Source organism: Bombina bombina, chromosome 3 (genome assembly GCF_027579735.1).
Source record: "Bombina bombina isolate aBomBom1 chromosome 3, aBomBom1.pri, whole genome shotgun sequence".
NCBI classification, from domain to species: domain Eukaryota; kingdom Metazoa; phylum Chordata; class Amphibia; order Anura; family Bombinatoridae; genus Bombina; species Bombina bombina.
The window spans coordinates 1,169,734,145-1,169,749,714 of NC_069501.1; the positions used below are offsets into that span (position 1 = coordinate 1,169,734,145).

At 38.1% G+C, this 15,570-nt stretch overlaps 1 protein-coding gene across 1 annotated transcript in view; it reads right to left on the reverse strand.

Moving 5' to 3' along the window:
- Positions 1-15,570, reverse strand: part of ARHGAP42 (Rho GTPase activating protein 42) — a 530,853-nt gene that overhangs the window by 112,223 nt on the left and 403,060 nt on the right. Inside the window, exons 9-10 of the mRNA XM_053708589.1 lie at positions 14,312-14,421; positions 4,148-4,226 (exon numbers count right to left, since the gene is read on the reverse strand). Coding sequence (XP_053564564.1) covers positions 4,148-4,226; positions 14,312-14,421 — 189 coding nt within the window. The remainder of the gene's footprint in view (positions 1-4,147; positions 4,227-14,311; positions 14,422-15,570) is intronic.

Sequence of the window (15,570 nt, forward strand, 5' to 3'; positions counted from 1 at the left end):
GTCACTGTACTTATATAATGTGTATTAAGTAACTGTACTTATATAATGTGTATTTAATCACTGTACTTATATAATGTGTATTCATTTCATTGTACTTATATAATGTGTATTTAGTCACTGTACTTATATAATGTGTATTCATTTCATTGTACTTATATAATGTGTATTTAGTCACTGTACTTATATAATGTGTATTCATTTCATTGTACTTATATAATGTGTATTTAATCACTATACTTATATAATGTGTATTTAGTCACTGTACTTATATAAAGTGTATTTAGTCACTGTACTTATAAAATGTGTATTAAGTCACTGTACTTATATAATGTGTATTTAGTCACTGTACTTATATAATGTGTATTAAGTCATTGTACTTATAAAATGTGTATTTAATCACTGTACTTATATAATGTGTATTAAGTCATTGAACTTATATAATGTGTATTAAGTCACTGTACTTATATAATGTGTATTTAGTCACTGTACTTATATAATGTGTATTCATTTAATTGTACTTATATAATGTGTATTAAGTCACTGTACTTATATAATGTGTATTAAGTCACTGTACTTATATAATGTGTATTTAATCACTGTACTTATATAATGTGTATTTAATCACTGTACTTATATAATGTGTATTTAGTCACTGTACTTATATAATGTGTATTTAGTCACTGTACTTATATAATGTGTATTAAGTCACTGTACTTATATCATGTGTATTTAGTAACTGTACTTATATAATGTGTATTTAGTAACTGTACTTATATAATGTGTATTTAGTCACTGTACTTATATAATGTGTATTTAGTAACTGTACTTATATAATGTGTATTCATTTAATTGTACTTATATAATGTGTATTAAGTCACTGTACTTATATAATGTGTATTTAGTCACTGTACTTATATAATGTGTATTTAGTCACTGTACTTATATAATGTGTATTAAGTCACTGTACTTATATAATGTGGATTACGTCACTGTACTTATATAATGTGGATTAAGTCACTGTACTTATATAATGTGGATTAAGTCACTGTACTTATATAATGTGGATTAAGTCACTGTACTTATATAATGTGTATTAAGTCATTGTACTTATATAATGTGTATTAAGTCACTGTACTTATATAATGTGTATTAAGTCACTGTACTTATATAATGTGTATTTAGTCACTGTACTTATATAATGTGTATTTAGTCACTGTACTTATATAATGTGTATTTAATCACTGTACTTATATAATGTGTATTTAGTCACTGTACTTATATAATGTGTATTTAGTCACTGTACTTATATAATGTGTATTTAATCACTGTACTTATATAATGTGTATTAAGTCACTGTACTTATATAATGTATATTAAGTCACTATACTTATATAATGTGTATTAAGTCACTGTACTTATATAATGTGTATTTAGTCACTGTACTTATATAAAGTGTATTTAGTCACTGCACTTATAAAATGTGTATTGTCACTGTACTTATATAATGTGTATTTAATCACTGTACTTATATAATGTGTATTCATTTCATTGTACTTATATAATGTGTATTTAGTCACTGTACTTATATAATGTGTATTCATTTCATTGTACTTATATAATGTGTATTTAGTCACTGTACTTATATAATGTGTATTCATTTCATTGTACTTATATAATGTGTATTTAATCACTATACTTATATAATGTGTATTAAGTCACTGTACTTATATAATGTGTATTTAATCACTATACTTATATAATGTGTATTTAGTCACTGTACTTATATAAAGTGTATTTAATCACTATACTTATATAATGTGTATTTAGTCACTGTACTTATAAAATGTGTATTAAGTCACTGTACTTATATAATGTGTATTTAGTCACTGTACTTATATAATGTGTATTAAGTCATTGTACTTATAAAATGTGTATTTAATCACTGTACTTATATAATGTGTATTAAGTCATTGAACTTATATAATGTGTATTAAGTCACTGTACTTATATAATGTGTATTTAGTCACTGTACTTATATAATGTGTATTCATTTAATTGTACTTATATAATGTGTATTAAGTCACTGTACTTATATAATGTGTATTAAGTCACTGTACTTATATAATGTGCATTAAGTCACTGTACTTATATAATGTGTATTTAATCACTGTACTTATATAATGTGTATTTAATCACTGTACTTATATAATGTGTATTTAGTCACTGTACTTATATAATGTGTATTTAGTCACTGTACTTATATAATGTGTATTAAGTCACTGTACTTATATAATGTGTATTAAGTCACTGTACTTATATCATGTGTATTTAGTAACTGTACTTATATAATGTGTATTTAGTCACTGTACTTATATAATGTGTATTTAGTAACTGTACTTATATAATGTGTATTCATTTAATTGTACTTATATAATGTGTATTAAGTCACTGTACTTATATAATGTGTATTTAGTCACTGTACTTATATAATGTGTATTAAGTCACTGTACTTATATAATGTGGATTACGTCACTGTACTTATATAATGTGGATTAAGTCACTGTACTTATATAATGTGTATTAAGTCACTGTACTTATATAATGTGTATTAAGTCATTGTACTTATATAATGTGTATTAAGTCACTGTACTTATATAATGTGTATTAAGTCATTGAACTTATATAATGTGTATTAAGTCACTGTACTTATATAATGTGTATTTAGTAACTGTACTTATATCATGTGTATTTAGTCACTGTACTTATATAATGTGTATTAAGTCACTGTACTTATATAATGTGTATTTAGTAACTGTACTTATATAATGTGTATTTAGTCACTGTACTTATATAATGTGTATTTAGTCACTGTACTTATATAATGTGTATTTAGTCATTGTACTTATATAGTGTGTATTTAGTCACTGTACTTATATAATGTGTATTTAGTCACTGTACTTATATAATGTGTATTTAGTCACTGTACTTATATAATGTGTATTTAGTCATTGTACTTATATAATGTGTATTTAGTCACTGTACTTATATAATGTGTATTTAGTCACTGTACTTATATAATGTGTATTTAGTCATTGTACTTATATAGTGTGTATTAAGTCACTGTACTTATATAATGTGTATTTAGTCACTGTACTTATATAATGTGTATTTAGTCACTGTACTTATATAATGTGTATTTAGTAACTGTACTTATATAATGTGTATTTAGTCACTGTACTTATATAATGTGTATTTAGTTACTGTACTTATATAATGTGTATTAAGTCACTGTACTTATATAATGTGTATTTAGTCACTGTACTTATATAATGTGTATTTAGTAACTGTACTTATATAATGTGTATTAAGTCACTGTACTTATATAATGTGTATTTAGTCACTGTACTTATATAATGTGTATTTAATCACTGTACTTATATAATGTGTATTTAATCACTGTACTTATATAATGTGTATTTAGTCACTGTACTTATATAATGTGTATTTAGTAACTGTACTTATATAATGTGTATTTAGTAACTGTACTTATATAATGTGTATTTAGTCACTGTACTTATATAATGTGTATTAAGTCACTGTACTTATATAATGTGTATTTAGTAACTGTACTTATATAATGTGTATTTAGTCACTGTACTTATATAATGTGTATTAAGTCACTGTACTTATATAATGTGTATTTAGTAACTGTACTTATATAATGTGTATTTAGTAACTGTAATTATATGTGTATTTAGTAACTGTACTTATATAATGTGTATTTAGTCACTGTACTTATATAATGTGTATTTAGTCACTGTACTTATATAATGTGTATTAAGTCACTGTACTTATATAATGTGTATTTAGTAACTGTACTTATATAAAGTGTATTTAGTAACTGTACTTATATAATGTGTATTTAGTAACTGTACTTATATAATGTGTATTAAGTCACTGTACTTATATAATGTGTATTAAGTCACTGTACTTATATAATGTGTATTTAGTCACTGTACTTATATAATGTGTATTTAATCACTGTACTTATATAATGTGTATTAAGTCACTGTACTTATATAATGTGTATTAAGTCACTGTACTTATATAATGTGTATTTAGTCACTGTACAAATATTGTTTCTTACTGGTTCTTTTCCATCCATTGCTTCGAGCCACTGTTTTCGGTTATCCTCAGATAGTGCTTGCAGAGTAATAATCCCTTGCCTAAAAAAACAAAGACATAACTGCTGAAATACCTTAACAATGTACTGTATACTTAAAACATGTGCTAGGGTACAGCCTCTTTTAGCTCACTTTCAAAAAACAGAACTTTCCTGCAGTATATTAGTCTGATCCCATTCAAAAGATCAGTCCATCCCTAAAAACAGAATTTATGTTTACCTGATAAATTACTTTCTCCAACGGTGTGTCCGGTCCACGGCGTCATCCTTACTTGTGGGATATTCTCTTCCCCAACAGGAAATGGCAAAGAGCCCAGCAAAGCTGGTCACATGATCCCTCCTAGGCTCCGCCTACCCCAGTCATTCGACCGACGTTAAGGAGGAATATTTGCATAGGAGAAACCATATGGTACCGTGGTGACTGTAGTTAAAGAAAATAAATTATCAGACCTGATTAAAAAAACCAGGGCGGGCCGTGGACCGGACACACCGTTGGAGAAAGTAATTTATCAGGTAAACATAAATTCTGTTTTCTCCAACATAGGTGTGTCCGGTCCACGGCGTCATCCTTACTTGTGGGAACCAATACCAAAGCTTTAGGACACGGATGAAGGGAGGGAGCAAATCAGGTCACCTAAATGGAAGGCACCACGGCTTGCAAAACCTTTCTCCCAAAAATAGCCTCAGAAGAAGCAAAAGTATCAAACTTGTAAAATTTGGTAAAAGTGTGCAGTGAAGACCAAGTCGCTGCCCTACATATCTGATCAACAGAAGCCTCGTTCTTGAAGGCCCATGTGGAAGCCACAGCCCTCGTGGAATGAGCTGTGATTCTTTCGGGAGGCTGCCGTCCGGCAGTCTCGTAAGCCAATCTGATGATGCTCTTAATCCAAAAAGAGAGAGAGGTAGAAGTTGCTTTTTGACCTCTCCTTTTACCGGAATAAACCACAAACAAGGAAGATGTTTGTCTAAAATCCTTTGTAGCATCTAAATAGAATTTTAGAGCGCGAACAACATCCAAATTGTGCAACAAACGTTCCTTCTTTGAAACTGGTTTCGGACACAAAGAAGGTACGATAATCTCCTGGTTAATGTTTTTGTTAGAAACCACTTTCGGAAGAAAACCAGGTTTAGTACGTAAAACCACCTTATCTGCATGGAACACCAGATAAGGAGGAGAACACTGCAGAGCAGATAATTCTGAAACTCTTCTAGCAGAAGAAATTGCAACCAAAAACAAAACTTTCCAAGATAATAATTTAATATCAACGGAATGCAAGGGTTCAAACGGAACCCCCTGAAGAACTGAAAGAACTAAATTGAGACTCCAAGGAGGAGTCAAAGGTTTGTAAACAGGCTTGATTCTAACCAGAGCCTGAACAAAGGCTTGAACATCTGGCACAGTTGCCAGTTTTTTGTGAAGTAACACCGACAAGGCGGAAATCTGTCCCTTCAGGGAACTTGCAGATAATCCTTTTTCCAATCCTTCTTGAAGGAAGGATAGAATCCTAGGAATCTTAACCTTGTCCCAAGGGAATCCCTTAGATTCACACCAACAGATATATTTTTTCCAAATCTTGTGGTAAATCTTGCGAGTTACAGGCTTTCTGGCCTGAACAAGAGTATCGATAACAGAATCTGAGAATCCTCGCTTCGATAAAATCAAGCGTTCAATCTCCAAGCAGTCAGCTGGAGTGAAACCAGATTCGGATGTTCGAACGGACCCTGAACAAGAAGGTCTCGTCTCAAAGGTAGCTTCCAAGGTGGAGCCGATGACATATTCACCAGATCTGCATACCAAGTCCTGCGTGGCCACGCAGGAGCTATCAAGATCACCGACGCCCTCTCCTGATTGATCCTGGCTACCAGCCTGGGGATGAGAGGAAACGGCGGGAACACATAAGCTAGTTTGAAGGTCCAAGGTGCTACTAGTGCATCCACTAGAGCCGCCTTGGGATCCCTGGATCTGGACCCGTAGCAGGGAACTTTGAAGTTCTGACGAGAGGCCATTAGATCCATGTCTGGAATGCCCCACAGCTGAGTGACTTGGGCAAAGATTTCCGGATGGAGTTCCCACTCCCCCGGATGCAATGTCTGACGACTCAGAAAATCCGCTTCCCAATTTTCCACTCCTGGGATGTGGATAGCAGACAGGTGGCAGGAGTGAGACTCCGCCCATAGAATAATCTTGGTCACTTCTTCCATCTCTAGGGAACTCCTTGTTCCCCCCTGATGGTTGATGTACGCAACAGTCGTCATGTTGTCTGATTGAAATCGTATGAACTTGGTCCTCGCTAGCTGAGGCCAAGCCTTGAGAGCATTGAATATCGCTCTCAGTTCCAGAATATTTATCGGTAGAAGAGATTCTTCCCGAGACCAAAGACCCTGAGCTTTCAGGGATCCCCAGACCGCGCCCCAGCCCATCAGACTGGCGTCGGTCGTGACAATGACCCACTCTGGTCTGCGGAATGTCATCCCTTGTGACAGGTTGTCCAGGGACAGCCACCAACGGAGTGAGTCTCTGGTCCTCTGATTTACTTGTATCTTTGGAGACAAGTCTGTATAGTCCCCATTCCACTGACTGAGCATGCACAGTTGTAATGGTCTTAGATGAATGCGCGCAAAAGGAACTATGTCCATTGCCGCTACCATCAACCCGATCACTTCCATGCACTGAGCTACGGAAGGAAGAGGAACGGAATGAAGTATCCGACAAGAGTCCAGAAGTTTTGTTTTTCTGGCCTCTGTTAGAAAAATCCTCATTTCTGAGGAGTCTATAATTGTTCCCAAGAAGGGAACCCTTGTTGACGGGGATAGAGAACTCTTTTCCACGTTCACTTTCCAGCCGTGAGATCTGAGAAAGGCCAGGACGATGTCCGTGTGAGCCTTTGCTTGAGGGAGGGACGACGCTTGAATCAGAATGTCGTCCAGGTAAGGTACTACTGCAATGCCCCTTGGTCTTAGCACCGCTAGAAGGGACCCTAGTACCTTTGTGAAAATCCTTGGAGCAGTGGCTAATCCGAAAGGAAGCGCCACAAACTGGTAATGTTTGTCCAGGAATGCAAACCTTAGGAACCGATGATGTTCCTTGTGGATAGGAATATGTAGATACGCATCCTTTAAATCCACCGTGGTCATGAATTGACCTTCCTGGATGGAAGGAAGGATAGTTCGAATGGTTTCCATCTTGAACGATGGAACCTTGAGAAATTTGTTTAAGATCTTGAGATCTAAGATTGGTCTGAACGTTCCCTCTTTTTTGGGAACTATGAACAGATTGGAGTAGAACCCCATCCCTTGTTCTCTTAATGGAACAGGATGAATCACTCCCATTTTTAACAGGTCTTCTACACAATGTAAGAACGCCTGTCTTTTTATGTGGTCTGAAGACAACTGAGACCTGTGGAACCTCCCCCTTGGGGGAAGTCCCTTGAATTCCAGAAGATAACCCTGGGAGACTATTTCTAGCGCCCAAGGATCCAGAACATCTCTTGCCCAAGCCTGAGCGAAGAGAGAGAGTCTGCCCCCCACCAGATCCGGTCCCGGATCGGGGGCCAATATTTCATGCTGTCTTGGTAGCAGGGGCAGGTTTCTTGGCCTGCTTTCCCTTGTTCCAGCCTTGCATTGGTCTCCAAGCTGGCTTGGCTTGAGAAGTATTACCCTCTTGCTTAGAGGACGTAGCACTTTGGGCTGGTCCGTTTTTACGAAAGGGACGAAAATTAGGTCTATTTTTTGCCTTGAAAGGCCGATCCTGAGGAAGGGCGTGGCCCTTACCCCCAGTGATATCAGAGATAATCTCTTTCAAGTCAGGGCCAAACAGCGTTTTCCCCTTGAAAGGAATGTTTAGTAGCTTGTTCTTGGAAGACGCATCAGCCGACCAAGATTTCAACCAAAGCGCTCTGCGCGCCACAATAGCAAACCCAGAATTCTTAGCCGCTAACCTAGCCAATTGCAAAGTGGCGTCTAGAGTGAAAGAATTAGCCAATTTGAGAGCATTGATTCTGTCCATAATCTCCTCATAAGGAGGAGAATCACTATCGAGCGCCTTTATCAGTTCATCAAACCAGAAAAATGCGGCTGTAGTGACAGGGACAATGCATGAAATGGGTTGTAGAAGGTAACCCTGCTGAACAAACATCTTTTTAAGCAAACCTTCTAATTTTTTATCCATAGGATCTTTGAAAGCACAACTATCCTCTATGGGTATAGTGGTGCGTTTGTTTAAAGTAGAAACCGCTCCCTCGACCTTGGGGACTGACTGCCATAAGTCCTTTCTGGGGTCGACCATAGGAAACAATTTTTTAAATATGGGGGGAGGGACGAAAGGAATACCGGGCCTTTCCCATTCTTTATTAACAATGTCCGCCACCCGCTTGGGTATAGGAAAAGCTTCTGGGAGCCCCGGCACCTCTAGGAACTTGTCCATTTTACATAGTTTCTCTGGGATGACCAACTTTTCACAATCATCCAGAGTGGATAATACCTCCTTAAGCAAAATGCGGAGATGTTCCAACTTAAATTTAAATGTAATCACATCAGGTTCAGCCTGATGAGAAATGTTCCCTGAATCAGTAATTTCTCCCTCAGACAAAACCTCCCTGGCCCCCTCAGATTGGGTTAGGGGCCCTTCAGAGATATTAATATCAGCGTCGTCATGCTCTTCAGTAACTAAAACAGAGCAGCCACGCTTACGCTGACAAGGGTTCATTTTGGCTAAAATGTTTTTGACAGAATTATCCATTACAGCCGTTAATTGTTGCATAGTAAGGAGTATTGGCGCGCTAGATGTACTAGGGGCCTCCTGAGTGGGCAAGACTCGTGTAGACGAAGGAGGGAATGATGCAGTACCATGCTTACTCCCCTCACTTGAGGAATCATCTTGGGCATCATTGTCATTATCACATAAATCACATTTATTTAAATGAATAGGAATTCTGGCTTCCCCACATTCAGAACACAGTCTATCTGGTAGTTCAGACATGTTAAACAGGCATAAACTTGATAAGAAAGTACAAAAAACGTTTTAAAATAAAACCGTTACTGTCACTTTAAATTTTAAACTGAACACACTTTATTACTGCAATTGCGAAAAAACATGAAGGAATTGTTCAAAATTCACCAAATTTTCACCACAGTGTCTTAAAGCCTTAAAAATATTGCACACCAAATTTGGAAGCTTTAACCCTTAAAATAACGGAACCGGAGCCGTTTTAAAGCTTTAACCCCTTTACAGTCCCTGGTATCTGCTTTGCTGAGACCCAACCAAACCCAAAGGGGAATACGATACCAAATGACGCCTTCAGAAAGTCTTTTCTAAGTATCAGAGCTCCTCTCACATGCGACTGCATGCCATGCCTCTCAAAAACAAGTGCGCCACACCGGCGCGAAAATGAGGCTCTGCTTATGCTTTGGGAAAGCCCCTAAGAAATAAGGTGTCTAATACAGTGCCTGCCGATATTATTATATCAAAATACCCAGATAAAATGATTCCTCAAGGCTAAATATGTGTTAATAATGAATCGATTTAGCCCAGAAAAGTCTACAGTCTTAATAAGCCCTTGTGAAGCCCTTATTTACGATCGTAATAAACATGGCTTACCGGATCCCATAGGGAAAATGACAGCTTCCAGCATTACATCGTCTTGTTAGAATGTGTCATACCTCAAGCAGCAAGAGACTGCACACTGTTCCCCCAACTGAAGTTAATTGCTCTCAACAGTCCTGTGTGGAACAGCCATGGATTTTAGTTACGGTTGCTAAAATCATTTTCCTCATACAAACAGAAATCTTCATCTCTTTTCTGTTTCTGAGTAAATAGTACATACCAGCACTATTTCAAAATAACAAACTCTTGATTGAATAATAAAAAAACTACAGTTAAACACTAAAAAACTCTAAGCCATCTCCGTGGAGATGTTGCCTGTACAACGGCAAAGAGAATGACTGGGGTAGGCGGAGCCTAGGAGGGATCATGTGACCAGCTTTGCTGGGCTCTTTGCCATTTCCTGTTGGGGAAGAGAATATCCCACAAGTAAGGATGACGCCGTGGACCGGACACACCTATGTTGGAGAAATACCAAGCAATTCTCTGAACAAAGGTCTTGTCAGTGGAGATACAGCTATATCCTTTTATGGCACATCTGGTTGCCTCCATTCCCCTCTGAGACACAAAATCCCTTTGGATCATTTTTATAAAAAAAGTGGGCTAAAAGAGGATGCTGGATTGGTACTATCCAATAGGGCAAGTTATTAAGCCCTTACCGTTCCCAGTTTTGTGTTTCTTTCTCCCGGTTTTTCAGTACAATTGTTATACAAGTTTTTTTTCTTTCCTTTTTTTAACAGATCAATAAAAAACATTGCATATAAAAATGCAGTATGCTATACTCATCTATACATTCAGCTCACCTCAATGTCAGGAAAGTGCATAGAAATCTTTTGCTAAATGAAGAGCTATAATGACCTTATTACATTTGTGCATGCAGCATCTGTTGACTACGTAAATTACACCACCAGTTATGTTCAAGGGGGGGTGTTGTCATATCCTGAGGTCACTAGTATCTGAAATGGTGTGGGTTAAAGGAACTGTCAAGTCAAAATTAAACTTTTATGATTCAGATAGAGCATGTAATTTTAAGCAACTTTCTAATTTACTCCTATTGTCAATTTATCTTTGTTCTCTTGGTATCTTTATTTTATTTAGGAGGTGGCCCATATTTGGTTCAGCACCTGGGTAGCGTTTGCTGATTGCTGTCTAAATGTAGCCACCAATCAGCAAGCACTACCCAAGGTGCTGAACCAAAAATGGCCCGGCTCCTAAGAACGGAGATAAAATGATAATAGGAGTAAAGTAGAAAGTTGATTAAAATTGCATGCTCTATCTGAATTATGAAAGTTTAATTTTGACTAGACTATCCCTTTAAGATATTATCTTGGTTAAAAGGGAATTTCTCTAAGTGGATAAACAGTCCTGCAGCAAAAGTCTGGTGAACTTTTATTGATTTGAGACAGTTAGTTGTCTTCACTGAACTAAGTTTATTGTTGTCCTCTTAGAATCAGTTTTCCCTGTGTAACCAACAACACATCCCTAACAACATTTCAGACAAACAAGGAAATCTCATGATAAGTTGTAATTATTTTATGACCATATATGACCCATCCTATATAATAAAAGGCCAAGTGTGTTTGTCCGAAGCTGTAATGCGCAGTAGAGACTGCGCGCAAGGACAAACATACCTGGCCTTAGAGTCCCTACCTGAACAGCCAAAGCTGGCAAAAGTGGGCGTGGCCGGAAGGGAGCAGCATCATGGGGGCGTGGCCCGGGGCATGGTGGGGTGTGGCCGGGCACGGCCGCGCGCGTGAGAGGGGTAGAGGGGAGAGAGATAGAAAGAGTAGGGGGAGAGAGATAGAAAGAGAGGGGGAGAGAACAAAATAGATGGGAAAGAGCAAGAGAGGGTGGAGAGAGAGCAAAATAGATAGGAAAGAGCAAGAGAGGGGGGAGAGAGAGCAAAATAGATGGGAAAGATCAAGAGAGGGGGGAGAGAGAGCAAAATAGATGGGAAAGATCAAGAGAGGGGGGAGAGAGAGCAAAATAGATGGGAAAGAGCAAGAGAGGGGGAGAGAGAGCAAAATAGATAGAAAAGAGCAAGAGAGGGGGGAGAGAGAGCAAAATAGATGGGAAAGAGCAAGAGAGAGGGGAGAGATAGCAAAATAGATGGGAAAGAGCAAGAGAGGGGGGAGAGAGAGCAAAATAGATGGGAAAGAGCAAGAGAGGGGGAAAGAGAGAGAGCAGAAGAGAGGGGGAGAGAGAGCAAAAGAGATGAATGGAGAGAGAGAGCAAAAGAGAGGTGGGAGAGAGTGCAAAAGAGAGGGGGGGAGAGAGATAGAGCGCGCAAAAGAGAGGGGGGAGAGAGAGAGCGCAAAAGAGAGGGGGGAGAGAGAGCGTGCAAAAGAAAGGGGGAGAGAGAGCGCAAAAGAGTGGGGGAGAGAGTGCAAAAGAGGGGGGGGGAGCGCAAAAGAGGGGGGGGAGAGAGCGAAAAAGAGGGGGGGAAGGAGAGAGAGCGCAAAAGAGAGGGGGGAGAGAGAGAGCGCAAAAGAGAGGGGGGAGAGAGAGAGCACAAAAGAGAGGGGGGAGAGAGAGCGTGCAAAAGAGAGGGGGAGAGAGAGCGCAAAAGAGAGGGGGAGAGAGAGAGAGTGCAAAAGAGAGGGGAGGGAGAGAGCGCAAAATAGAGGGGGGGAGAGAGCGCAAAAGAGAGTGGGGGAGAGAGCGCAAAAGAGGGGGGAGAGAGCGCAAAAGAGAGGGGGAGAGAGCGCAAAAGAGAGGGGGAGAGAGAGAGCGCAAAAGAGAGGGGGAGAGAGCAAAAGAGAGGGGGGAGAGAAAGCAAAAGAGAGGGGGGAGAGAGGGAGCAAAAAGAGAGGGGAAAGAGCAAAAGAGAGGGGGTATAGAGAGAGCCAAATAGAGGGGGTAGAGAGAGCAAAAGAGAGGTGGAGCAAGAGAGAGCGCAAAAGAGGGGGGGGAGAGCAAAAGAGAGGGGGGATGGAGAGAGCGCAAGGGGTGGGACCGCTGTACTGCAAAAAAATGATGGTCCGTGTGAACGGCTTTAGGACTAGTATGACATGACTAGTATCAAAAAAGTCAACATGGTTCCTCAATATGATCAATCATAAGCTTATTGTTACTGAAAGTACCTGAAATTTTTTTAAATGTGTGCTACAATTTCAGCCAGGTCTTGAGAGCTGGTTAGTCCACTGTACTAAGTCTGGCCAGAATATTAGACAAACAATGTGTTTTGGAGGATCCACCTCTTCATCAAGTCACTGGACCTGATATTGTAGCCAGAGTTAGGAGAGTCCGCCATACATAGTAGAGTGGACTTATTACATTTGTGGATCTCCAATTTAATTAAAGTATTCTTGCTTTTATGTATTATTTTATCTATAATCTGGCAAAATAATTCACCTGGATGCAGTGAAGCTGCATCCAGGTAGATTCCGAAAATGGCAGGGTGGTGAAAGAATCCACCGCAGCCACAGATGACCACCATCGAGGATCGCCACATCTGGGAAGACCGCTCTGGACCTCCGCTCCACGCCGCCTTCGCTGTGGATGAAGATGATGGACCCGCCTGGAAGAAGACCTTCTACGCCGGACTTCTGAAACTGTGAGTACCTATTTGGGGCTTTAGTGTTAGGGTTTTTTTTTTTCGTTTTTTTTTTTTTCGTTTTTTTTTCCCGTTTTTTTTTTTAGATTAGGGTTCATTTGGCAGCTTTAAAAAGAGCTGAATGCCCTTTTAAGGGCAGTGAAAAGGAGCTGAATGCCCTTTTAAGGGCAATGCCCATACAAATGCCCCTTTAAGGGCAATGGGTAGTTTAGGTTTATTACTGTTAGGTTTTTTTTTATTTTGGGGGGGTTTGGTGCGTGGGGTGTTTTACTGTTAGGGGGGGACTTTGTTTATTTTTAATGTAAATGAGCTGATTTCTTTAGGGTAATGCCCTACAAAAAGACCTTTTAAGGGTTATTGGTAGTTTAGTATTAGATTAGGGGATGTTTTTATTTTGGGGGGGGGATTTTTTTATTTTTATAGGGGTATTAGTTTTGGTTTAATTTTATTATTTTGGATAGCTTTGTTTATTTTTTTCTGTATTTTTGTAGCTTGGGGGGTTGCATTATTAACACATAGACTGCCCTCTGGGCAGGCTTATCAACTAGTTATATGAAAACATTTTTTATACATACTGTTTCAATTAATATATACTATTTCTATTGAACTTTCTCATTTCTATCAAATTTGCTTCATTCTCTTGGTATACTTCGTTGAAGGAGCAGTAATGTACTACTAGGAGCCAGCATACCCAAGCCTACCTAAGTATGCATTTCAACAGAGTATACTAAGAGAATGAAGCAAATTAGAAAAAAATAAATAAATTGAAAAGTCTCTTCAAATTGCATTCTCTATCTGAATAAGTTTATTTTTGACGTTACTGTACCTTCAATCACACTGCTCTATACAACATAGAAATATTTAAGCATTTCAAATGAGTGGTTCACAGTAACATACTAATTTAAAATGCAAATTGTATTTTAAGTGTTGTTCTGAATGGCAGGTTGGCAGATAAGAAAGCTTGTTGACAAACCTTTCGGTGACTTCTATGTCAAAACAAAATCGCTTGTCTATGGAGTCAGTTTTCCGTCGTATACAGGTTTTCAACTTGAACATTTCTGGCGAGTTTGAGATAAGTCCATTCTATTAAAAGGAAATATAAAATTTTAATAAAAAGAGAAATATATAAAATCTTGGTACTATGGCTTCCATTATAATCCATCAAAATTCCTATTAGAAAACATAGTTTAGTAATTTGGGTCAATTTTGGTTACTTTTCTAAGTCACTCCAATCCATCAAGAGCTTGTGTATGAGCCAGTAAAAATGGTCAAATTATAAATTATATAACTGGAAAACATGAAAATAATTAATAAACTGTTAATAAACGTGCATAAAGTAAATGCTCTTATATGTATGATCATTTTATTATTGCATTGTTGCTTGGACAATTATGTGTTTAACGCATGAAAATGGGTTAATGAACTGCTGGAATAAATAACACCCCTTTAAATCTAACACTAGCTTGGAGTGTGCATTGCACTGGGGGGGTTGCATTGCACGGCAGTGTGCATTTTCATAATAGCATATGTTCACAATAAGGCAATTAAACAAAATAATTATAGAATAATTGAACACGGAGTAAACAAGTGACAAGACGCTAGGCAAGTATTCCTGTAATATTGTGTTTTATGTATTTCACGGTTTCCCTTTTTGCAAAATGTTCCATATATCCTCGTGTTCCTTTTCGCTACCTCTTGTCTATTCAACAAACTATATTTTTCATTTACTCCTTCTCCCTCACCACCTGTTACATTCAACGGCCCATCCCTTTTATCCTCATGTCACTTCTGCTCTCATGAACTTCACACATTCCTAAACTCTCTCTCCAACCTGCACCACATTTCGAAGACACTCTAAATACTGAAAATCTGTATCTCATCTTATGTCACTCTCCCTCTTGCTCATTTTAACTGCTGGTAATATTTCCCCCAATCACCTTCCCCCACAACTCCCTAAACTTACCCACCCATTTATGCCTTGCCTTAGACCTAAACACCAGAACTTTGGAAACCTTATCCTAGTTCCTTTTCTATCTAAAACCAACAGCCCCTTCACTTGTGCACTCTGGAACTTTTGTTCTGTGTGCAACAAGCTCACTTCTATCCATGACCTCTTCATCTCCCATTCCCAATTTTCTGGCTCTCACAGAAACCTGGCTCTCTCCCTCAGACACAGCCTCCCCTGCTGCACTGTCATATGGTGATCTTCTTCAGCCACACCCTGAGACCTGG